The sequence below is a fragment of the Terrapene carolina genome, unplaced genomic scaffold, assembly GCF_002925995.2.
Source record: "Terrapene carolina triunguis isolate 2854851 unplaced genomic scaffold, T_m_triunguis-2.0 Scaffold68, whole genome shotgun sequence".
Taxonomy (NCBI): Eukaryota; Metazoa; Chordata; order Testudines; family Emydidae; genus Terrapene; species Terrapene triunguis.
The window spans coordinates 33285746-33310043 of NW_020664419.1; the positions used below are offsets into that span (position 1 = coordinate 33285746).

The 24298-nt window shown below is 40.0% G+C and overlaps 1 protein-coding gene across 1 annotated transcript in view; it reads right to left on the bottom strand.

The window, feature by feature from the left end:
* Positions 1–1767: 1767 nt before the first annotated feature.
* MAPK12 (mitogen-activated protein kinase 12) overlaps positions 1768–24298 on the bottom strand; it is a 72028-nt gene continuing 49497 nt past the window's right edge. The window contains exons 7-12 of the mRNA XM_024201341.2: positions 17319–17433; positions 14924–14995; positions 8271–8350; positions 7221–7299; positions 6158–6331; positions 1768–3649 (exon numbers count right to left, since the gene is read on the bottom strand). Of these exons, the coding sequence (XP_024057109.1) occupies positions 3579–3649; positions 6158–6331; positions 7221–7299; positions 8271–8350; positions 14924–14995; positions 17319–17433 (591 nt within the window). The 3' untranslated portion in view covers positions 1768–3578. The remainder of the gene's footprint in view (positions 3650–6157; positions 6332–7220; positions 7300–8270; positions 8351–14923; positions 14996–17318; positions 17434–24298) is intronic.

Below are 24298 nucleotides of genomic sequence, written 5' to 3' on the forward strand. Positions count from 1 at the left end.
GCTTTCTGGGCTGACCATGTGCATGTGCCAAGTATGAGCCCTAAGGGAGTATTTTAGTCCAAGTTATAATAAAAAATAATCTCTGATATAACATCTGACACAACCTTAGCTGGAGCAGGTGGAAAAGGCACTTGATATTTGAATTTTGCAGAAGGTAAGAGAGCAGGAAGCTCAAAAGAGCAGCTCATAAGCTTTTTTATTCTAAGCAATGGCTTTTTAGGGCAGTGGATAGTGAACATTAATGGAACAATTGGTATTGTAAAATGGTCAGGACGCATTTAGGTTGTTGCATTTAGGGCCCATCTCCACTTCCAGAACGCTGCTAGCTCAAAGTTCTCTTCTATACTTACGAGGTGTTGACGTCATAACAGGTTTACTAATTGTCAGTGTGGACAGGACAACAATGGTTCTTTAATCAGGTTAGGGAATGGTTTTATGTCTAGGCCTTGAAAACCTGCCCTCCAGAACAAAGTCATGATGTTTCTGTAAAAACTGAGAATGCCTATGAAATAACCAGGTGGCAACACTACACTCAGTCACGTTGTGTGGCTGATGTACAGTGCTGGAGATTGGAGTGGGGGAGGTTAGAATCTATGGGCTTATTTCATTCCAAAATAAACAAAGCCACCATCTCATATTAAAATGGGATAAATCTATAATATCGGGTTTCATACAATTTCTTGACAGCAAAAATATTTTACCCAAACATCTTTCATCAACAATACAACTGGTTTGTGTGTGTGTGTGGGCGGGGGGTCGAGGAGTGGGAAAATGAGACCACTATTATTAAAAAAACAGTTTATTTTTCACAATACATGTTGAGTACATGCAGATCATATTTACATTTCTCCTTAAGGCAAACAGAAATTGGGTTCTTATTGACCTGAGTTGCCTAGCACCAGTAGAAATAGCAAATAAAAACCTGTGAAACTTAGCCTCCCCTTTGAATCAGCAGTTGTATCACACAAAGTATACTTTCCTCCACATTCACATTTCTTTTAATAAGCTATTCATACTAATGATCCCTATTGCTCTCCTCAGCAATTTTTCTTATCTTAAGCTCTTTGAGGATATATGATGCAGAGATATTACTTCCTGCTTATGTTAACTCTATGATCCCTGGTCATTTGACACTAGCTCACATAATATTGCATCATCTCCTGTATTTTCCCTGGTATATTCAGAATTCTGTATATTTCATCAAGGTCTTCTTTTCAACATCTTTTTTTTCCTAGAAAGGGTTAAAAAAATAAGACAATCCTATATTCACTGATGTTTTAGAAAAATTAAAATTCTTTTGCTTATGTCTCATTGTGCCTGTCTACCTGTACATTTAGAAATCATGGTAAGTTGAGAGGCAAAAGTCCATCTCCAAGCCAATGCAGGAGATGTCGCATGATCCTAATAAGTGCTGAGCAGTAGAACTGGGCAACATTTTCCAAATCTCAATGAAATTAAAAAAAAAAAAACAGACAGGAAAAACAGAATTGACATTTTTCACAAAACAGTCATCCTGAGATTTGACCAACTGTAGTGCAGGAAGGAATTTTTAAAATTTCCAAAAGTTTGGTGAAATTTAGAGTTTTGAGATGTATTTTAAAAATATAAAGCAACACAAACTTTGAAAAAAATGCATTGAAGTGTTTGTCCCATTTTTCCTGACTAGGTCTATCGAACACCCTTAACTGCCATTACCTTCCATGAGAGTTGAAGGTATTTTGCTCTCAGCACCTTGGTGGAACAGGCCCAGAGTTTACAGGCCCATACACAGACGGTCTCAGATATTAAAGGACCTGATCCTGTGCCCATTGAAGTAAATGGCAAAGCACTTATTTACTTTAGTAACATAGGACCAAGCTCAAGGTGAGAGCAAATGATAGTGGCAAAATGGAACATGACTCTCAACACGTGCGTTCCTTAGTGTCTTATGTGCTAAAAGGTTTTCCTTTGGGTTGCATTTATTCCCTCTTTTTATGCATGTTGTTTGTTTTTTTTAAAGGCTTATTTGTGCATGCATAAAATTGCAGGGTTTTAGCTACCATTTCCTCTCTCTATGTACCTCTTCTGGCTGCTAAAGTGTTCATCACAAATACTTCTCTGCTAGATATTGGTATTTATAGAGCTTTATATTAAACAATCATTAAAAACGGAGTTGATGAAGCCTTCCACTTTAAAATGTTTATTGAGTAAAAAAATAAGTCAACTGAGCCATCTCTGGGTTCCTTTCCAGTTATTAGCTACTAAGATCAAATGTCTCTTTCCACAGATGTTCCACTTGGCACTGACGCAAAGCAGCACATCGTAGTGGGAGTAACCCTTATGCAAGTATTCAATTTTTAAAGAGATGAGCTTTAACCATAAAAACACATACAAAGGTTTGCCAATTTCCATTTCCTGCTCCTCTGAGATTATTATGAACTAAGCAGCTAGGAAAGTGCAAGAGATGAACACAGCTGAAGAACCCATAGAAGCTTCTAACCAATATCCCAGAGTAACTCATCAGGTAGATGTCTCCTGTGGATATTGTACCTTCTGTCAAGGGATTATTTTTCACAAGAGAATGAGATAATGAGATTTAAAAATAATTAGTTCTGTACACCTAATACTGCCTATGTATAATATGAACAAAACATCTAGCTGCAGGTCAGAAGAAGAATAAAAATATTATTATCCCCATCCCTATTGTCATGAAGTGACACTTCGCATGTAGCTTTATTTCTAACTCACATCGGCACACTGATCCCACCCCTCCCGATCACTATGTACATTTTCAATCACCACATCAAAACTATGAAGAAATTACAGAGCTTATACAATGTTATAAATCCTCACAATTTTCCCCTGGAAATCAGGACCCTCTACTCCACTATATAAAATGAGAGCAAGTTATTCAGAAGAGGAAGAAAATACTGTATTATTTAAAATCAGGACCACTTGCAGCTCTACTCAGTCCCCTGCTAAACCTCTTATAGCCATGGGTGTCCCTGACTGCCACTGCTGCCTCTTGTACACATCTCTCAGAGTAGGTTTGTTGAGCCTATCCAGCAACATTTTCATTCCCTCACAATCTGCAGATCATCCACAAATTGGCTTCTGCAGGAAGGAAAGAACCAAGAGGGAAGCTAGCACACTCCCTTTGAGGCCTTCTGGGCTTGGCTCCAGGGGCTCATACTCCCCTCCACTCATGTAGGAAGAAGGAAACACTTGTCCATTTAGCCTCAGATTGCTTAAGGGGTTAACTATTACTCTACTACCCTGTGACTCGAACTAGCAATACCTGGTCTAAAAACACATTCATGAAAACCCTGGTATTTTGAGGAGTATTTTGATTAAATGAAACCACAAATTTGCACAAAAAGATGAGAAAATTTGGATAGAGGTAAGTTTCCAGGCAGTCTTGAAATGCTACTTCCAAAGGCACTAGCTTCCTGGTTAGAGTAAAAACACCATTATTCCTTACAATACAGATATAACAGATTACATCCAGTTTATTTATAAAAAGGTTTGTACAACTGACTTATCACAAGCATTAACACCCTTCCTGCTTCTTTTGATTTTTGAAGAGATGGTTCATACGGTTACACTGCTGTTTCCTTTGACTCAGGCAGGGGAGATGGCTTGAAGTTTATTACCTCTTTATAGGTAATGCCTGAAAAACAACAGTAAGAGAAAGCATTGCTAGTATGTTCATAAAAGGAGCCTCATAGACAGTAGTCGGGAGCCAATCCCAAAATGGCTGGAACATTGTCTATTTGGGAATGAGACACAGATGAGGGAAAGAAAACATACCAAGAGCTAGGGTTCAAGTTTTCAAAAGTGGATGCCTAAAATTAGGCATCTAAATAAGTGACCTGATTGTCAGTGTTGCACCTACAACTGGCATTATCGTCAATAGCTGCTGCCAGGCACAGCAAATGTGAAAATCAGGCCCTCTCGCTTAGGGGCCTAAATATGGGCATCGAAAGTTAAGTGCCAAAGTTTGAGAATCAGGACCAAAACTGAGCCTCCAAATCTCATCAGAAAGAGATGGTCTCTCAGCCTCTATTAGCAATAGGCAACATGACTACCTTAGGACTACAGCTGGTTGTCAGTCTCACACCAGGAGAACATGCTGTGAAAGGCTCCTAATAAAAGGGTAAACCGAAGAAGAATTCTATCATGGACAGGCAGGCAGGAAGCTGTTAGGGAAAAAGGAGCTGAATCCCCACTTTTATGACTGCCAGACATCTCGGTGAAGGCAGCCTTAGATTTCCAGAACTGAGCCTGGTATGTACAGGAACCACTGATGTCTCTGTCTTGTTTTGTTATGAGACATTCACATACTAAGTATCCAATTCCCCTGTGGAGGGACATCAGTTGCTTCCTTTGCTTGAAGTTTATTTTTAATTCATCATAGTCTGTAAATCTAGTTACAGCTTCCTAGTTCCGGTGAGCACAGAAATGCTGCAAGAACATCATCTCTGATGACATTTTAGTATTTCTCATACTGGCCAACGCTAGAAAGTAAGGATGTGAGGAAATGAAAGAAAAGCACGAATCTCAGAAACAGCCTGGTTTGCATGATGGGGTGAGGACTAGTAACTTCCTTTTTAGTTTGTTTTTTAACGGAAAGTTAAATTAACTCAACATTTATATTTATTTAAAAGTCAGCAGTCTCAGGTTTTGTAGATTGTAAAGGGTAGCCCTGGTCATTTTAGGAAATTTGGTTTTAATTTGAGTGACACCAAACAAAGCAGTTAGAAATGGGAGATTAGAAAGAGGACAGCCAGCAGACCCAGCAGCAGAGGGGAAAGAGTAGGTGGAAAAATCAGCAACATTAAAAAAAATATTCACGTTAAAATTTTTTTTAAAAGTATATAAGTAACCAATAATCAGCACAATCTCTCCTGTGTATAGAGGCATATCACTCAAATGCATTAAGTATGCAACCGCATAACCTGCTTTATATGAAGATGTATCCACTCATGGGACACCTAAGCACAATCTGTAGCTCACTAGGTTTAGGAGAAGTATTCTCCTGCTCCATTGACAGTAAGCAATAATACACAGCGTAAGAATTCAGAAATGCCTCCTTTCTGTACAGTTCAAGGTATCTTTCAGCAGAAAACCAGGAGATCAAAGTACAACTTGCTACTTCCTCTTCCCCTCTATTTTCAACATTTGTTATGCTAAGGTAATAACTATGACCTACACTCAGTCACTGGAGCCAACAGCACACTGAATACTAGTCTTATGTTCCCTTGCACAGGCTAATAACTGTGGTTTGTTGCCAACCTTTGGGAGGCACATGCAGATGGGAGGGTGTTGATAGCTTTGCTGAGGTCTGTTTTAGGAAAGGCAGATTTGTAACAATCCATCATCACTGCTCCCATCCCTGTCATGTATGAATCAGGGAAATGAAAAAAAGAAAACCCAGAACAAAAAGTGAACCCAAATCCTCAATAACTGACTCCCACTCTTCTTTCTTTCCCTCAGAAAAGAGGAAATTATCATTTAAGTTTATTCTATACATAGCAATAAAACCTTGTAATAGTGTTCTACAAACAGTATAAATCTAATTATTTTCCGCTTTCAAGACACCTCTGGACAGTGAGAATGTTTGATAAAAACCCAGAATGATCCATAAAGATCAGAGGCCACTCTAGATCTACCAGCCAGCTTTGCTTAACCTCACTGCTAAGCAAGACTGTCCCAAAAAGTAATTTTTTATTTCCATTCATAGTATAAATAGCTGCACCGTAAAGAAAATCTCTGGTCATCTAAAGGCATTTCCCATATGGGTCAGGGAAGGCTTGTTAGAACCTTAGCTAACCTTGGGGGGACCGAGAAGGGTGAATTGAAAGAGCTCAGGAAGAGGAAATTTGGTGGGAAATGGGGAAGGGGAGGGAGGGAGGAAAACATAAAGCATGGGGGGTTTGAGAGGAGCGGAGGAGGCGGAGCGGAGGGGGTGCCCTGGAGAAAGATGCAACTAGCAGAGGGGCAACCTTAGGAGGAGGTACAAGGTGAGATGGGGCACTGACTCATTTTATGTTTCTAGACCCCATTGGTGCCTATTTTCTGCCAAGACCAAAAAAAGTCATTTGTAAGGAGAGAACAGTGTTTTTACTTCTCAGCTAGCCCTTCTTAGTCCCTTTGAACCCCACCATAATGAACTTACGCTTCCACTCATCCAGTGGCAAATCCATATTGTCAAATGTGTCATCATATTTCTCTGCCTCGGTTTCCTCTTCAGGATCATGAATTGGTTCAAAATAAGGATGCGCTAAAGCTTCTACTGCCGTTATTCTCTTCTCTGCATCTAACACCAGCATCTTCTCCAAAAGGTTTACAGCTGTTCAACACAAGCCAAACAGGACATTCAAATATTGCCACTGAATCCAACTTGGATTTTAAGCTGTTGTACCATTGTTGTTTTTTAGAATTACAGATGATTACAAAGATGAGTTATTTCATTTCATAGACATGCTGTTTTAAGAAGAAAATAAAGATACAAAAAGTGTTTTGCTGCTGTCAAGTCATATTATTGTGATATTCAATACAAAAACCACTTCATTATGAGCCAATCCACATGTTCAGTACACTTTCAATCCATTAGTGCAGTCAGACAGCCATGTGTGTCTATCTATAGCACCGATTTTCTCAGCTATGCAACCACAGTGAACTCCATGGTAATCTTTACATGCATTTCAGTGGGATTTGGATCAGGCCCTGTGTGAGCTTACTGAAAAATTCAAAATGTACCGTGCTTACTCAGTATGTTATCTTGAGAACTACCAAATCAAAACCAATTTTCTCTGGAACCTGAGATACTTCTCACTGAGGACTATTTTCATGACAAATTTAGTTTTCAACCCCTATCTGTTTGTCTTGTACAATCATTCAGAATAGGGCTTTAAGAATAATTTTTTTAAAATAGGAAAATTATATTATCTATATTTGATTTCTTGCTACTCAGAGACCCTGATCCAGCAAAACATTTAAGCATTGGCTGGATCAGGGCCAACAGCATAAACTACTTTTGCTTAACTTTTTAAGTCCTGCTTATCCAAGGACTAGTCTTGGAAAAGTTCAGTCCTTAAGATTAAAATTATGAACAATGGAAAACAAGGGGTTAGAATCCAACCTTAATTACCATAATGCAACCTTAATTATAGCAGCAGCTGCTGCGCCTGCTGTAGCACACCACCACAAACGGTAGAAATCCAGACATATTTTCTTACCCAAAGGATTTGCATACTTCAAGATGGCTGCAAAGTCTTTTTTCTGCACTTTTGGGAGGCTTTTGATATAATTTTTTGCCTTAAAAGAAACATGAACATTGGTTAGAACAGTTCTTCCTTTTTAAGTGATAAAATTTAGCAATATGCTTGCTAGGTGAATTTTCATGATTTTTGTGAGAGCATGCTATGCATATGAACACCTTGTTTGCAAAGTTTTAAGAAAAAGGAGAGAAACAATGCCTAAGGTTGATCCTTAGTACTGTTTATTACAGCCTGAATATTACTGTATTTAGTTTGGGAAATGTACATGCATCATTCAACAGAGTTATAATTATTTTTTCCCCACTGTGGGTTGATACAAGTTTCTAGAAAAGTAGGTCCTTCTTTTTAAGATGTATTCAATGAGTATTTAAAATTTACAGGTATTGTAAGGAACGTTAATGTGCATTTAACAGGGTTTAAACTCTCTAGAGAAGTGTGCACATGGGACCAGGGAAGGCAATGTTAAAAACACAAGAACAAATGTCAGTCTTCTAAATACATTGTATGTATCATCAGTGTGCTCTCAATAAAAGTAGTAGCCATTCAACTAGAGCTGTTGATGTGCCACATATGTAAGAAACTTTAAGCACGTAGGCGTACATATTTCCAAGTGACCATTAATTTTTAATACTTCAGTTTTGGGTGACCACCTTCAGATAGGACTCAATTTTCATACATGTTGAGCACCTGCAGCTCTCATTGACCTCAGCTGAAATTGTAGGTGCACAAGACTTCTAAAAAAAAATCAGGCTCCGGAATCTCAGGTTGGGTATCCATAATTAATGAACACTTTTGAAAACGTAGGCCATTACCTTATTGCAATGTACTTAATTTAAAACTATTTGAAAATTGTGTTTGACTAAATAAACCAAATCAATAAGATTTCCAGAAAATTCTTGAATATTTTTATGATGAGATTCAGAGAACAGCTTTCCATTAAGTTTTCTTGCATTTGAAACTAGAAAAAGCAGAATATTAGCAGAATACTGTACCAAGCAGTATACTCACATCTTGACTCTGTAGTTTCTGAACAAAATCTTGAGTTGGTGTGCCTGTTACCTTCATTATTTCTGTGAGCTGGTCCAGATCTGAATACCAGATGTCAGGAATCAAGTCTTTGTACAGTGACAAAATTAAAAGCCCTACAAAAATTATGCAATTTCCTTGCCAATGGAGATCAAAGCGGAACACACAACATAAAGGTGAAATGAGAAACTTTACATTTGTGCAGCTCAAGGTTCTGTGTTTCTTTTGCAAAAGTTGAGGACACTGAAACACCTAAAGTCAAGTATATTCCAACTTTATGGGCCAGATAATGTCCTTCCCCTTGGGTAGTTTATACTTGTGAAGTTTGCAATGGATCATGTGATTGGAGCTAGGGTTTACCCCCGTTAGCCAGGGTGTTTTGGAGTAAAACCCTGTAGGCCTTCATGGCTACCATAGCGGCCTGGAAAGCAAAGCTCACCACCATATTTTGTCCTACAGGGCAATCCCCTACTTTTCCTGTTTCCACCATCCCACCATGCCATGGGGAGGAGAGGTTGGACTTCCAGAAGACATATACTCCAAAAATAAACCTGCAGCCAGCAAGTTCTTCAGTTGTCTTGCCACTGGAAATGGTCTTGTTGACTAAAAGTGTGTGCAAGTTGGTGCGCAACTACTCGTTCACTTTAAACAAATTCTCATGCATCCTTCAACAGTCTAACAAGTCCTGCGATTATGGGAGAATGGGGAAAGTGACAGGTGATGGACATTGCTGGGACTCATAGTCATGAATCTGAACGCAGGCAGGTCAAGACTTTGGTCACTCTGCATTGACCTGAGGTGATACTGTAGTCCAGCAGCATCTTGATCGACTTGTCTCCTCTATTCAGGGACAGCACAGCCAACTTCAATACAAGGAGGGGGCTCAAAAAGGTGCCCTAATAATTGCTCATCTTGATCAGCCCTGACCAGCTTACCACGGCTGGAGGGTGGCCCATCATGTGGTCGAAATTCAAATACGCCTTGAAAAGTTCCTTTTTGTCTCAATGTTGTGACATGGAATGTCCGTACACTCCTTGACTGTCCAAACCAAACTGATCATCCTGTCAGGCAGACTGCTCTGGTTGCTCAACAGCCTAGAAGATAAGTATTGACACTGCAGCACTGAGCAAGATGCTACTTGCTGATGAGGGTCAGTTGATTGAGGAGAGTGCTGGGTATACTTTCTTCTGGAAGGGATGCCCACAAAACAAGCCATACAATGCAGGAATAAGCTTTGCAATCAGAAATAATCTTGTCTCTCGTTTGGAGAGCATACCCACTGGCATAAATGATAGATTGATGAAGCTTCGACTGCCCAAAGAGGCAGATGTTATGCTTCACTGATTACTGCTTATGCACCAACAATGACTAATTCTGAAGGAGGAATTTTATTTTGAACTAAATTACCTGATCCGATTGGCTCCCTGTGAAGAAAAGTTGCTTGTTTTAGGCAATTTTAATGCTTGTATTGGCCTTGACGACTCTATGTGGCATGGTGTACTTGGCAAACATGGCATCAACAAGATGAACAGCAATGGCCTACTTCTGCTAAGGACAGATGCTGTGCACCATCGAAATATTGAAAACACTATCTTCTGAGTCCCCAACAAATATATAACAATCTGGATGCACCTTTGCGCAAGTCATTGGCATTTGATTGACTAGATGTTGGTCCGACAATGGGACCTACAAGATGTGCGCATAACTTGGGTATTACATGGAGCTAATTGTTGTACTGACCACTATCTTGTTCCATCAAAGCTTTCCCTCACTATTTGGCCAAAAATGTGTAAAAAACCATCAGTCAAGCTTATAAATACTGCTTGACTGAATGATCTGTCAATTGCCAAACCATTTTCAACACAGCTAACTACTCTTTTAGAAACTCTTCCAATGATCAGTGATGACGTAACTGCCGAATGGGTATCCTTGCGTGACACGATCGATAACACGGTCGTGAATTGTGTTGGACCTACGAAATGCCATCATGCAGACTGGTTTGAAGAAAATGGTCATAAAATATTGAATCTCCTTGATGTCATGCTGTGCTCTTAGCTGACGCACTCTATGGGTTGAAATAGGCCAGACATAGGGCAGCCTGCAGTACGCTCCAATCCAAACTCTGCCACGTGCAAAATATGTGGTTTGACCATAAAGCCGAGGAATCACACACCCTTGCTGATAAACATGACTCCAAAGGTTTCTATGAGGCAGTCAAAGCTGTGTATAGCCTATCCGATCTGTCTTGACACCACTACCAAGTGCTGATGGTGAATCTTTCATCAGAGATCGCACTGCCATCCACCAATGGTGGCATGAACATTTTAGTGAACTACTTACTTGACAATCTACTGTTTCTGATGAGTCACTAAATCAGGGGTCTCAAACTCAAATGACCACGAGGGCCGCATGAGGACTAGTGCATTGGCCCGAGGGCCGCATCACTGACACCCACCCCTTGCTGCCCCTGGCCCCGCCCCCACTCCACCCCTTCCATGAGGCCCTGCCCCTGCCCCACCTCTTCCCTGCCCCCATTCCAACCCCTTCCCCGAAGTCCTCACCCCAACTCTGCCCCCTCTCTGTCCCCAGGCGGTGCAGGAGGGGTGTGGGGTGTGATGGGGGCTCAGGGCAGGGCGTTGAGGTGCAGGAGGTGTGTAGGGTACAGCGGGGGGCTCAGGGCAGGGAATTGGGGTGTGGGGTGCAGGAGGGGTGAGGGGTGCAGCAGGGAGTTGGGGTGTGTGAGGGTGTGGGATGTGGCAGGGGCTCCAGATGGGGTTAGGGTGCAGGAGGGATGCGGGGTGTGATGGGGGCTCAGGGCAGGGAGTTGAGGTGCAGGAGGTGTGCAGCAGGGGGCTCAGGGCAGGGAATTGGGATGTGGGGTGCAGGAGGGGTGCAGGGTGCGGCAGGGGGCTCAGGACAGGGAGTTGGGGTGCGGGAGGGTGTGGGATGTGGCAGGGGGCTCCGGACAGGGGGTTGGGGTGCGGGGTGTGGGCTCCGGCCTGGCGCCGCTTACCTAGAGCAACTCCAGGGTGGCAGCACCTCACTGAAGAGAGAAGCTCAGGACTAGGGCAGAAGGGCAGGGGAAGGGCAGCCTGCCCTGGCCCTAGTGAAGAGGGACACTAGGACCTGCTGGAAGCCGGCAGCGCGGAGCGGATTCAACGTGTGCTGCAGGTTCCTGAGTCACCCTGTGCTGCAGGCTCCAGGCTCCGGGGCAGTGAGGAGGCAGCAAGTGGGTGCCGGGAGACACTCCGGGTAGGGTGACCAGATGTCCCGATTTTATAAGGACAGTCCCGATTTTGGTTTTTTTTTCTTATATAGGCTCCTATTACCCCCACCACTGTCCCGATTTTTCATATTTGCCGGCTGGTCATCCTAACTCCGGTGGGGGGGGGGGGGGGGGGGGGGGCGGGTGCCCCGGGCGGGGGGGGGCCGCACGTGGGGAGCTCCCCAGGCCGCAGGGAAGAGCTCCGCGCCGCGTGTTTGAGACCCCTGCACTAAATAATGTCTAGAAACGCCCCACATCTACTGCACTTGCCGATCCACTCACATGAGCCAAGGTGTTGAAGGCTGTTCAAGTAATGAAAATAATAAATTCCCTGGCCCCAGTGTAATTCCAGCTGAGGTTTTCAAACACAGAGGAAATCTTCTCATTGACAAGCTCTTCGAATTTTTCTTACATGTCTGGCTTCAAGAAATTACACCACAACAACTGAAAGATGCCAACCTTGTCACTATTTATAAGTGTAAAGGCTCAAACACCGACTGTGGTAACTACTGAGGTATCTCTTTGCTCTCTGTGGCCAGCAAGATTCTTGCATGGATCCTCTTGAACCACTCCTGACCCAAATCATCGACAACATGCTAGCTGAGTCAGAGCGCAGCTTTCGTGCTCAGTGGAGCACTGCTGACATGATCTTCATCATGTGACTATTACAGGAAAAATGTCACAAACAGCACCAATCTTTATACATCTTACAAACTGCTTTGTTGCGACAGCTTGTAACTTTGGCCTCACCATCAGCTGAACGAAAACCAAGATTATATACTAGCCAGCTCCTCAACAACTTTACCAAGACCCATCAATAAGGTTGGAAAGTTTTATGCTGCAAGCTGTCAAACAGTTTACGTATCTTGGCAGCATATTGAACAACGAAGCTATAGTCAACCATGAAGTGGATGTGCGAATTAAGAAAGCCAGCACTACATATGATCACCTCTATCACTAAATTTGAAAGCAACATAGAATCTGTCTACAGACAAAAATCGAAGTCTATAATGCTGTTGTCCTCATGACATTGCTCTATGGGTGCGAAACATGGACCTGTTATTGACGACACATTGAAAAGCTTGACATTTTCCATTTGTAACACCTGTGATGATTGCTGCACATGATATGGCAGGCCTGAGTTTCCAACATGGAAGTCCTGGTGAAAGCTGGTTCGGTTGGCATCAAGGCTCATGTGATCCACACCCAACTGAGATAGGCTGGCCATGTAATTCAAATGCCTGAGACCCGTCTATCAAAACAAATCTTATATTCTGAATTAAGCTTCAGCAATTGTAAGCATGGAGGGCAGATGAAACAAAAACTGTGCAAAATGAACATTTCTTGCTCATCCTTTGAGCAACTGGCGATTGATCATATTGCACGGTGCCACATCATAAGGGCGGGTGGCCACGACTTTGAGAAGAATCATGGGAGCAGCTGGAAGCACAGTGCCAGACACAGAAACAATGTGCAGCTCAATCAACACAATTAGGAAAATGGTTCTGTGGCCGGTGTGGTAAATGTTGTTCTTCCTGAATTGGTCTATGGAGTCACATGAAGACCCATTAGTACAAACTATGATTGTTGACATCATCCTCGAAACTGAGGTGACCAGCTGATTATCATCATAGATAGCTTCCTGACTACAGTTGGTTGAAATTTTTTGAAAATTTGAAATTTTGACAAATATTCCATGAAATGTTATTGTAGCTTTTTAAAAGTCATTTTCCCTCCTTGCTCCATTCCAAACCCTGAGATTTCCTGAGACAACCTGGGTGGGATAAGGATAGTCCCTGACCTTATGTCTCCTAAGGAAGTATAGCTTACTCAGCACCAGCATTATCTTTTCCAGGGATTCCAGCAGGTTTCCAGGGGCTGATGCCATAGAAAGCAGCTCTTGTCTGGCGTTGCACCTCTTTGCCTATTGATCTTGCAGAGCTCCAAATACATGAAGATCACACATTCAAATGCCTGTAGAGTCAGAGGGAGATGATGGATGAAAACTGAAAAGCTTTTACAAATGATGTTAAAAAAATTATTTGATATCAAATTTGCAACAGAATTTATTTATGGAACTAAAACAAAAGAACTAAAAATTATATTTCTTGCTTTGCTTACCTGAAAAGGACTGGAATGAGATTGTGTTCTCCTTGCAACAGCTAACATAGGTTCACAGATTTTAAGGTCAGAAGGGACCATTATGATTAACTAGTCTGACTTCCTGAATAACATAGGCTGTAGAACTTCACCCAATACCTTCTGCAATATTCATCTCCTAAGATTATTAAAATACTGGTTTTCCCACTCCTGAATTTCTGGTGCAGCTTGAAATTGTGACTCACTTGTTTCCTTGTGTATGCATAAACGTTACATAAGTATCCTCAAGGCCAGCACAGCTCCAGTAATAATACTGGTTAGTTAACTGCTGCCCTTAGGCCAGCAGGAAAAGATATTTTTGTATTTTGTTGTTAACAAGGGACACATACTTGAATCTAATTAATTTAAAAAAATGTGTTAAAAATAGTTTCAGGTACTGCAGCTTCCCTAGTCCCCTCATCTCATCTTTGTGGTTTTGCAATCTCCATTCTTCTCTTTTGAAGTGTTTTTCTCACATAATAAGGGGAGAATAAGACAAACAAGCAAAATAGAAACATACTAAAGCCCCAAAATCTTATGCTTAACTTTAAGCATGTATAGTATCTGCTGGCAGAACCCGGGCCTTAATGAATACATATCCAAGGGAAAGAGTGAAACTGGTTATACACAAGCCCTCTCATATTAATTTTAAGAGTTACTTGTAACAATAGTAGGTCAAAAATGTCTATACTGAAGTGGGATTTTTAATGTTTTTTAAGTTGATTTAAGTTTTAAGTTCTCAGCAATGAATGATACAACTCTTTTAAATATGGAGAACCTTCCTAACCAGATCCTAACAATTCTGGATAAAATCTTGAGAAGTGTGTGCCCCGAACCCGAGGCACATATGTAAACTGGGCTCTGTATGTACCCGTAAGGTTGGGTGTTCACACAACACCAGGTTTGTGTGTGTACACTCCTGAACCGGGGTGCCTGTTATTGAAGATTTTGCATAGAACCTTCCACCTGAGAATCTGAGAGTGCTTTGTAACATTCAATGCTCATATCTCTGTAGTGAAGTAGTTCAGTAATATTAGTCCTAATTTACAGATGGGTAAACTAAGGCACAAACATCCAGTAATTTACCCAAGATTTAAAAGCAGGTGGGGGGGGGGGAATTAATTGACCATTGTTTTAAATCTATATCCATTATGAAACCAACTTATTGTGACACACAAATACCGACACACTTTTCATATCTTTCTGCCAGGAATTCATCATGAAAGGATACGATCATTTCCTTTGAACAGTGGCCTCCCTGTTATCATTTCTGCCATAATACAGCCCACTGACCAGATGTCAACTGAAATTATAAAAAAAAAAAAAATCAGTAACATTAAATTGCCGAATTATATTTTTAAATCCCCTCACAAATGTATGGTTAAAATACAGTTTCAGTTATACTTTTTTAAAGAAGCGTATTAATATAGTTGATCCTTTATATGAAAATAAATGTCTACCAAAAGCAAGTTGCAATAAGGTAACTGGTGTTCATGACCAGGACACAGGGAGAGGGCAGCTCCTCAATATCAAGCTGATGCATACAGGAAGTAATTCTTCCAGTCATTTAAGAAGGGACTACAGCTACCTTCATGCTTCTTTAGTACCCCCTCTTTGCTGAATGGTTTGCCCTTCCAGTTGGAGTTAGGGTACAATCTGCAACATCCTGCAGAAGGATTACAGCATGTAGCAAGGGTAGAGCTCGCTACCACCTATGTCCAAACCCAGATTGCCTTTTTCTCTGTCTACACTGGAGTTTAATTTCTGAAAATTGACAACAAAGGATTACCCAAATTTTTTAACTGCAGGGAACTTGCTCTTAATTACAGTTTTACATTTTCACTAGGGTTGTCAAGCGATTAAAAAAAATTAATCGTGATTAATCACGCTATTAAACAATAATAGAATACAATTTATTTAAATATTTTTGGATGTTTTCTACATTTTCAAATATATTGATTTCAATTACACAGAATACAAAGTGTACAGTGCTCACTTTATATTTATTTTTTATTACAAATATTTACACTGTAAAAAACAAAAGAAAGAGTATTTTTCAATTCACCTAATACAAGTACTGTAGTGCAATCTTTTTATCATGAAAGTTGAACTTACAAATGTAGAATGATGTACAAAAACCCCTGCATTCAAAAATAAAACAATTTAAAACTTTAGAGCCTACAAGTCCAATCAGTCCTACTTCTTGTTCAGCCAATCACTCAGACAAACAAGTTTGTTTACATTTGCAGAAGATAATGCTGCCTGCTTCTTCTTTACAATGTCACCTGAAAGTGAGAACAGACATTTGCATGGTACTGTTGTAGCCAGTGTCACAAGATATTTACATGCCAGATGCGCTAAAGATTCATGTGCGCCTTGATGCTTCAACCACCATTCCATAGGACATACGTCCATGCTAATGACTGGTTCTGCTCGATAACGAGCCAAAGCAGTACAGAGCGACACATATTCATTTTCATCCTCTGAGTCAGATGCCACCAGCAGAAGGTTGATTTTCTTTTTTGGTGGTTTCGGTGCTGTAGTTTCCGTATCAGAATGTTGCTCTTTTAAGACTTCTGAAAGCATGCTCCACACTTAGCCCCTTGCAGATTTTGGAAGGCACTTCAGATTCTTAAATCTTGGGTTGAGAGCTGTAGCTATCTTTAGAAATTTCACATTGGTATCTTGTTTACATTTTGACAAATTTGCAGTGAAAGCGTTCTTAAAACTAACAACATGTACTGGGTCATCATCCGAGACTGCTATAACATGAAATATATAGCAGAATGCAGAGCAGGAGACATACAATTCTCCTTCAAGGAATTCAGTCACAAATTTAATTAATGCATTATTTTTTGAACAAGCGTCATCAGCATGGAAGCATGTCCTCTGGAATGATGGCCAAAGCATGAAGAGGCATATGAATCTTTAGCACATATGGCACATAAATATCTTGTGACGCCAGCTACAACAGTGTCATGCGAATGCCTGTTCTCACTTTCAGGTGACATTGTAATTAAGAAGTGGGCAGCATTATCTCCCGTAAATGTAAACAAACTTGTTTCTCTTCGCAATTGGCTGAACAGGAAGTAGGACTGAGTGTGGACTTGTAGGTTCTAAAGTTTTACATGGTTTTGTTTTTGAGTGCAGTTATGTAACAAAAAAACCCTACATTTGTAAGTTGCACTTTCATGATAAAGAGATTGCACTACAGTACTTGTATGAGGTAAATTGAAAAATACAATTTCTTTTATCATTTTTACAGTGCAAATATTCGTAATCAAAATAATATAAAGTGAGCACTATACACTTTGTATTCTGTGTTGTACTAGAAATCAATATATTTGAAAACATAGAAAAACATCCAAAACATTTAATAATATTTAATAAATTTCAATTGGTATTCACAATTAATTTTTTTAATCACGATTCCTTTTTGAGTTAATGTGTGAGTTAACTGCAATTAATCGACTCCCCTCATCTTCGCATATTCTCACCACCATTTTTCATTTCTCTCTGAGGAACAAAGATATGGTTATATATTACTTTATTCAATGCATACGTGGGAGCTGCTAAGACTATTCAGAGCGAGGATGTTGATCTTAGCACCCACACATACACATTACCTGTTTGAGTATAATGCATCCAATTAAGTATGACCTCCGGGGCTCTGTACCATCGAGTAACCACGTAGCCTGTCATTTCACTGTCCGTATGCCTTGCCAGCCCAAAATCCAGAATCTATATTGGAAGAACAAAATGAATGCAGAGACATTCCAACTGGAGACAATAGAAAAAGTGAACATTTCACATAGATGTTTTCTTGCTGCAATGTAAAATTTGGACAGAAATAGCATACAAGTTACGTTTCAGAATGCTTCTCTCCCATTTAGGATACTTTAACAAAAATGGAGCTGCTGAGCTTTGTAACTATACTGAAGGAAACAGTAAATTCTTTAATTAATGTTATTAAAATATTGGTCAAATATTTCATTCTACTAATAAAACTCCCTGTCCAAGGAATCGCCATCAAACCTTTCCAGGGTTATAATGAAGCTATCCACCTTAGGTACTTTATATGGCCCCCATTCTTGTTGCAGCTGAGTGCCGCACAATCTTTAATGTATTCATTCTAATAGCACCTCTCTGAGGTAGGGAAGTATTAGTATCTCCATTCTACAGATGGGGAACAGAGGCAGAAAGAGACCTGTCCAAGGTCATAGGGCAGGGAATTGAACCTAAGTCTCCCGAGTCTCAGGCTACTGCTTTAACCAACCTTCCTCCCTCTTCCTCTTCTGAAGGGCCTTTTAAGGAGTTCAAGGCCCACAGGTGATACATTCAGAATTATAAAGTTATATATGATTAAACTTACTTATTCATTAAACTATTATTGCAGTCCCTTGGATATTTATCTATACAGCTAGCCATTTCCGGTGGCAACCACTTGAAAATACAAGTACAAGCCTGGATCAACTTCTACAAAATGGTCCAAATCAGAGGACTAGCAGCAGAGACCAGCTAAAGCAGGAGGCTAACAGTGAACAGGCTCATAGTCAGCAATGAGAAATTACTAACCAGAAAAGTGAGCCTCTTGGATGAGGTGAATTAACAGATTTATGGCAAAAATGTACCCATCCACTGGCGTGTTGAAAAATAGAACTGAATGGACCATCTATGGCAGGGAAGATTTAAAAAACATAATACATGCTTGAATATGTAGATCTACTAATGAAATAACTGCTAAAATTTCCATGCTTACCAGACTGCATGGATACCTTATGGACAGAGATTTATAGTACAAACACTCATTGACGCTGCAAAAGGACCCGGTATTTGTAACATGCTGACTATAATTCAACCATTTTAAATACTTCACTATTCAATAAAATAGTATCATCACTCTCCTGGCACTAATGAAAAAGGAAAGTTATATTAGGCTGTTATTTGTGGATGCAGGATGTAAAATGTAAATATTATGGCTTTATTCTCACTGCATCACTTTAACATAATTTCCATATTTCATATCAGCTGAGGTGTCAACTGCATTTAAAACAGAAATGGGATGCAAAGTAGAAAGAGAGATCTGCTATGTTTACCAATAATTTCCACTTTGTTCAATGGCACTTAATCCCTATTTTGTACTACATAACCCATAAACTTTCTCATTTAAATACTGGACACAAGGCAAATAAATATCTTCATAAACAGGATAGCAAGATATACTTTTAAATGAAGCATCCAGACATCCTATACAGTGTTCTCCACTAGGTCTTCACAAGACACCAAAGAAAAGAAATGCAACACTTCGATGCTTTTCTATGGTCTGCATCATTTACATAACATTTATTATTACTTATACAGGTTTTTTGATTTGCCAGACTAAGATCTGTGGTTTCATTGAGCGCTAGAAACAGTTGCAATATATTGCAAATCGTGGTGTATTTATTTAGTAAAGGTAGCTAAGAATTACAAAAATAGTTAGTACATATGTTATGCATAGGGTTGGGCAAAATGTTTCACATCTTTTTTTTGAGGGGTGGGCAAAAAATGCAGATACAGCAACACAGAAATATTACACACTTTTTTTTTTTTTTTTTTTTTCTTTTTTTCCAAAATGTTCTGTTAAAAAAAAAAAACTTAAACCCCCCCCCCCCCCCCCGCCCAAAACCCCAACATTTTGTTTTGACATTTTTAAGTGGAATGTTTCAATTTTTCACTTTGAAATAACCTTTTGTTTCAGAATTTTTGTTAATTTTATTAAAACATTTAAAAAAAATTAAAATTGTCAAAATCTAAAAAAACCCAAAAACATTTTGCTTAACCTGAAATATCCCCCTCCTACTTTTCAATTCACTGAAAACGTTAAAAAATTGGTTTTGGTTCAACCCAAAATGGAATTAAAAAAAATGTTTTGGAATTGTCAGCAAACAAAAAAATCCATTATTTGCCCAGCTGTAGTCATGCAGCCATTTTAGGATTTTCATTTTGTTTTGTACAGAGTAAATGTTTATTCATTCTTATGAACAGATTTCTAATTATTATGGTTAAGATTATCACAGTTAAGGTTGCACTACAATTTCCATATCAAGCCACTGTTTTCATACATTCTTGACCTAAACATTTAACCTTTTGGGCTGGAATTTACCATGCTGGAAAGTGATTTTTTGAACATGTTTAGGCAAAATCGCTATAGCCACTTTAAAGTTAAGAATAGGATGGTGGAAAACACATTTCTCCCCACTGCAAAAATAAACACATAAATAAAGAAAGAAAGAAATAAAACTCCAGCTTCCCACCTTAATAACAAAACACAACTGAACTTTGACACTTCAAAGATAGCCTAGAAACAGGCCTTAATGTCCAGTATGCATTTTGTTAAAAGCATAGGGGGGGAAAAAATTAGTTTGATGACTTTGAAAATGCATGACCGAGCACGTGCTTTAGAAAGTTATGCTAAGCTCTTAGCTGTGGATTTAAAGATGGATGTGGTGCACAGTTAAGAGAACAGCTATACTCCATAGGCCCATTAGCTGTGGAGAAAGAGGCTTTCAAACTGTGCTCATAAAAGCAGTGGAGTTCATTAGTTCTGTATGTTAGTGAACAGTGAACTTGTGCACCTTGCAAGCTCTGCTAAATGTTTCACTCCCAGGGAAGGTGGCAGAGGTTGTTAAGTTTTTCAAGCTGCAGGTATTGTAGTGATGAGATTACAGCCTGATTGGAACCACGTTTCCCCAATTCTGGACAGAGGAATTATAACTGCACTGAAGTCAATGGAGTTACACTGGTATAAATGAGACGAGAATCAGGTCCTTCTCCTGCATTTCTTACACAGACTAGTCTACCTTTTATAGATTGCTCCCTGCTGTTTACAGGTACCAGGTGTCTTTTCACAACTGATGCCTGTTAATTACCAGCCTTGCATATTTCTTTTCCCATTTTAATAAAATAAACTTTAGAAATTACTGCAACATTAGAGTTTGCAAAGTTAAGTACCTGAAAGTCAGGAATTGTCTTTATGAGATCTTAATTTATCTTAATACTCGTGTATCTAAGGTCATAGAATCCCTTTAACAAGGGGAATCTGTAAGTGGCTGGATCCACCAGGTTAAGGCTCCAGAGAATTGGAGGGAGTCTATATTATACTGAGAGCTGGGCAGGAAATTGTTTTCCTATCCTGCACACATTTTCAGTATTTCAAAATCTTTTCCATTTCACATTGGGAGAAAACCGAGACCTTTTGAATTTTTTGTTTTGTAACAAAATGACACCCACCGACCCATGAATAGCCAGTGTCCCTGTGGTTAGGGCATTCACCTGGCATGTGGGAGACCCTAAGTTCAAAAGTTCCTGCTCTAAATCTCTCCTACAGTTTCTTTGCCCTAACCACTAGGCATTTGCTATTTTAGGATGGGTCTCTCTCTCTCTCTCTCTCTTTGAGCAGAAATTCTGTCCTGGACCTAAAAAACCTGCTCGATACAAGTTTTGACCCTTTCACATGAAAAAGTTTTGATTTTGCTGAATCAGCATTTTCCAACAAAAATGTTTTGTCGACAGATCCCCAACCAACTCTAATTACAGTGCCTCGGTGCAGGTACAGAGCATTAAAGTTGTGCACTAAAACTTCACTTTTCAGTGTGCCAACTCTTCCAATTTTATCATGAATCTTGTGCTGCTGGATGTTTTTCTTAAAGTCCCAGTCCTGGAGTCAGGCAACTAGGGGAGAATTTTAACTTTGTTTTTTTTTTTTTAAGAAGGACAGGGAGAAAAGATGGACCACATGTCCCACGTGTAACCAAAAGGCTCAAAAACCGAGAGACAGAGAGAGAGAGAAAAACAAACAAACAAAAACTCCCAAACCCCAAATTTATTATTGTTTAAATTTTTCATTATTTAAATCCAATTTCATAATTTTTTGAAGCCTGACTTATGATTTTTGAATGCTTGGTGTTGACAATACTGCTTTTGTATTTCCTGATTTTTGAATGATTGACTGTGCACAGTTTTTGAGTTTAATTGTTGAATTACTTACTAGCCTTTTATGAGGGTGATGTTTGTAACTTTGGCAATCCTTCCAGTAAGATAGCTCACATAGAAACAAGTTCCACAAAATAAATAAGACTTTCGAAATCTTGGGGAGAGAATACCTTTTAATTCATTAGAAAGACAAGGTAGGTGAGGTAATATCTTTTATTTGACCAACTTCCATTGGTGAGAGAGACAAGCTTTTGAGCTATACAGAGCTCTTCTTTAGGTCTGGGAAAGGTACTAAGAGTGTCACAGCGAAATACTAAATAAAAACAGATAGTTTAGCATAAATAGTTAGCACATATTCTAAAGGACCATTCCAGGTGAAGTGGCCGCTGGGAGCAGTCTGAATCTACTGACCTCATATAAGGGATATAACCAGAAGTCTTGTAATAAGCTGACGGAGACATGTATAAATCACATTTCATAAAGTTTTCTTATTTGCTTTTTTATAACAAACTCTTCACTACAATTAAACAAATAGATTTTGTGGGGTCTGGGCTATTTTGCATAATTATTTCTGGAGAATAAATATTATGCTCTAACACACTAATGGATTGGAAGATTCCCAAGACAGAGAAGAAGCAGAGTGATAAAATCAGATTCAGTATTTCAGCTTAATGATCTAGAGCGAAGCTTGCAGATGGCAACGCCTGCTTGCACAACAGTTCAACAGGAATCTGCTTAGGGCAGACTCATATGCAGGGATAACTGAACAGAAGAAACAGCTCATTCCTCTTTCCATGTAAAAATGTCTTAGAAGCAAAGCGCTGACTTCCTAATTTCCCTGGGGGTGCCTGACTCCGCTCTGCCCCAGCCCCTACCCCACTCCACCCCTTCCCCCAGGCCCGATCCCTGCCCCTTCTTGCCCCCACTCCACCCCTGCCCTTATCTTTCTGCCCCCTTGCACCCCCTCCCCTGAGCATGCCCTGCCCTCACTCCTTCCCTCCCCCCCCAGCACCTCCTGCATGCCGCTGAACAGCTGATCTGCGGTGGGTAGGAGGTGCTGGGAGGGAGGGGGAGGAGCTGATTGGGAGGGCCGGCGGGCGGGCGGGACTGGGGGGGGGGGGGGAGGGGAAGGAGCTGATCAGTGGGGCCACTGGTGAGTGCTGAGCACCCACTATTTTTTTCCTGTGGGAGCTCCAGCCCTGGAGCACCCACAGAGTCGTCACCTATGCTTAAAAGATCTTAAATACCTGCCCCTAATTAACAAAAAAATTACCAACTGTCCAATTAAAGGACACAAGCTATTCTGGAAACCAACTAGAACCAGTACTGCTGTTAGGAAACTTTACAGTATGCACTTAACATTATCACTGGCTTTCCTAGTTTCAGTGTCTTTTTAAAAGAAACAAGAGCCCCATTTCTGATGTGTGAATTTAGGTCCAGATTCTGATATCCTCGCTCATGTTGAGTAGCACTTTACTGCACAAATACTCCCACTGAAGTGGATGGGACTAGGTGGTGTAAAATGGTATTCGACATGAGAAAGGGTATCACAGCAATGCCCTTACACACTAGCTGCCTTTTGGCAACACGGACATTAACTCTTTTGGAAAAAGTCAGTTTCTTAGCTGAGTGACTACATGACAAAATAAGTAGATATTCATCACAGTTTATGTATTACACATACCTAGACCTGAAGTAGAGCTCTTTGTAAGCTCAAAAAGTTTGTCTTTCTCACCAACAGAAGTTGGTCCAATAAAAGATATTACCACACTCACCTTGTCTAATATGGCTACAACAACACTGCATACATACCTACACTGATTATTATAGTTTATACAATTATGAGGGAACATACACACTTACAGCAATCCACTCTGCAAAACCACAGGCCTATGTATAAACAGCCTTCTTTTTATACCCACTCCAAAGCAGCCAATTTCAATTTTTACAGTAATATTTGCCACCACCTCCTCCAACCCTGTAGGGAATTCCTGGCAGTGTTGATCTCAGCAATAACTTGTGGTTGTGCTGTCATTATTATAACCCATGCCATAGGCTTGCTCATCTAACAGTTATCCTCTGCACATCCAACTGTTATGTGAACTCATTACCAATACTTAGTATCATAGTTGAATTTCCTTATGGTCTGAAGCTTCTTGAAGGAAGATTTAAATAAGACTGCACCTAATATTGATCCCTAATTTGATACTTTGCTATTTTGTCATGAATTTTTTTTTAAAACAATCCTTCAGCCAATTTAAAACCACCTGACATTGCTCGTATTCAAGCTAATGTGATGTAATTTAAAAAGCAGGATTTCATATGACACTATTAAATGATTCACGAAAATCCATATAGATAACATCCACTGAATTCTATTTTGTTTAAAAAGCAGCAATTGAGGGTATTTGGCAAAGTTTTTCCTCTAGAAATAGTGCTACTTGCTTGGTTCCATAATCCTCTCGGAGGTCAATCATCCAATCAGCTGCTTGCAATCACTCAGAGTTGTGTAGATACACCCAATGAGATGATTAGGCTTTTGATGTTCAGGTTCCCCCCCCCCCCCCAAATAATACAATTTCCATTTGGTTCTTCCTCCTGCTAACGTCCTGGGACCACATTTGGTCCTCCC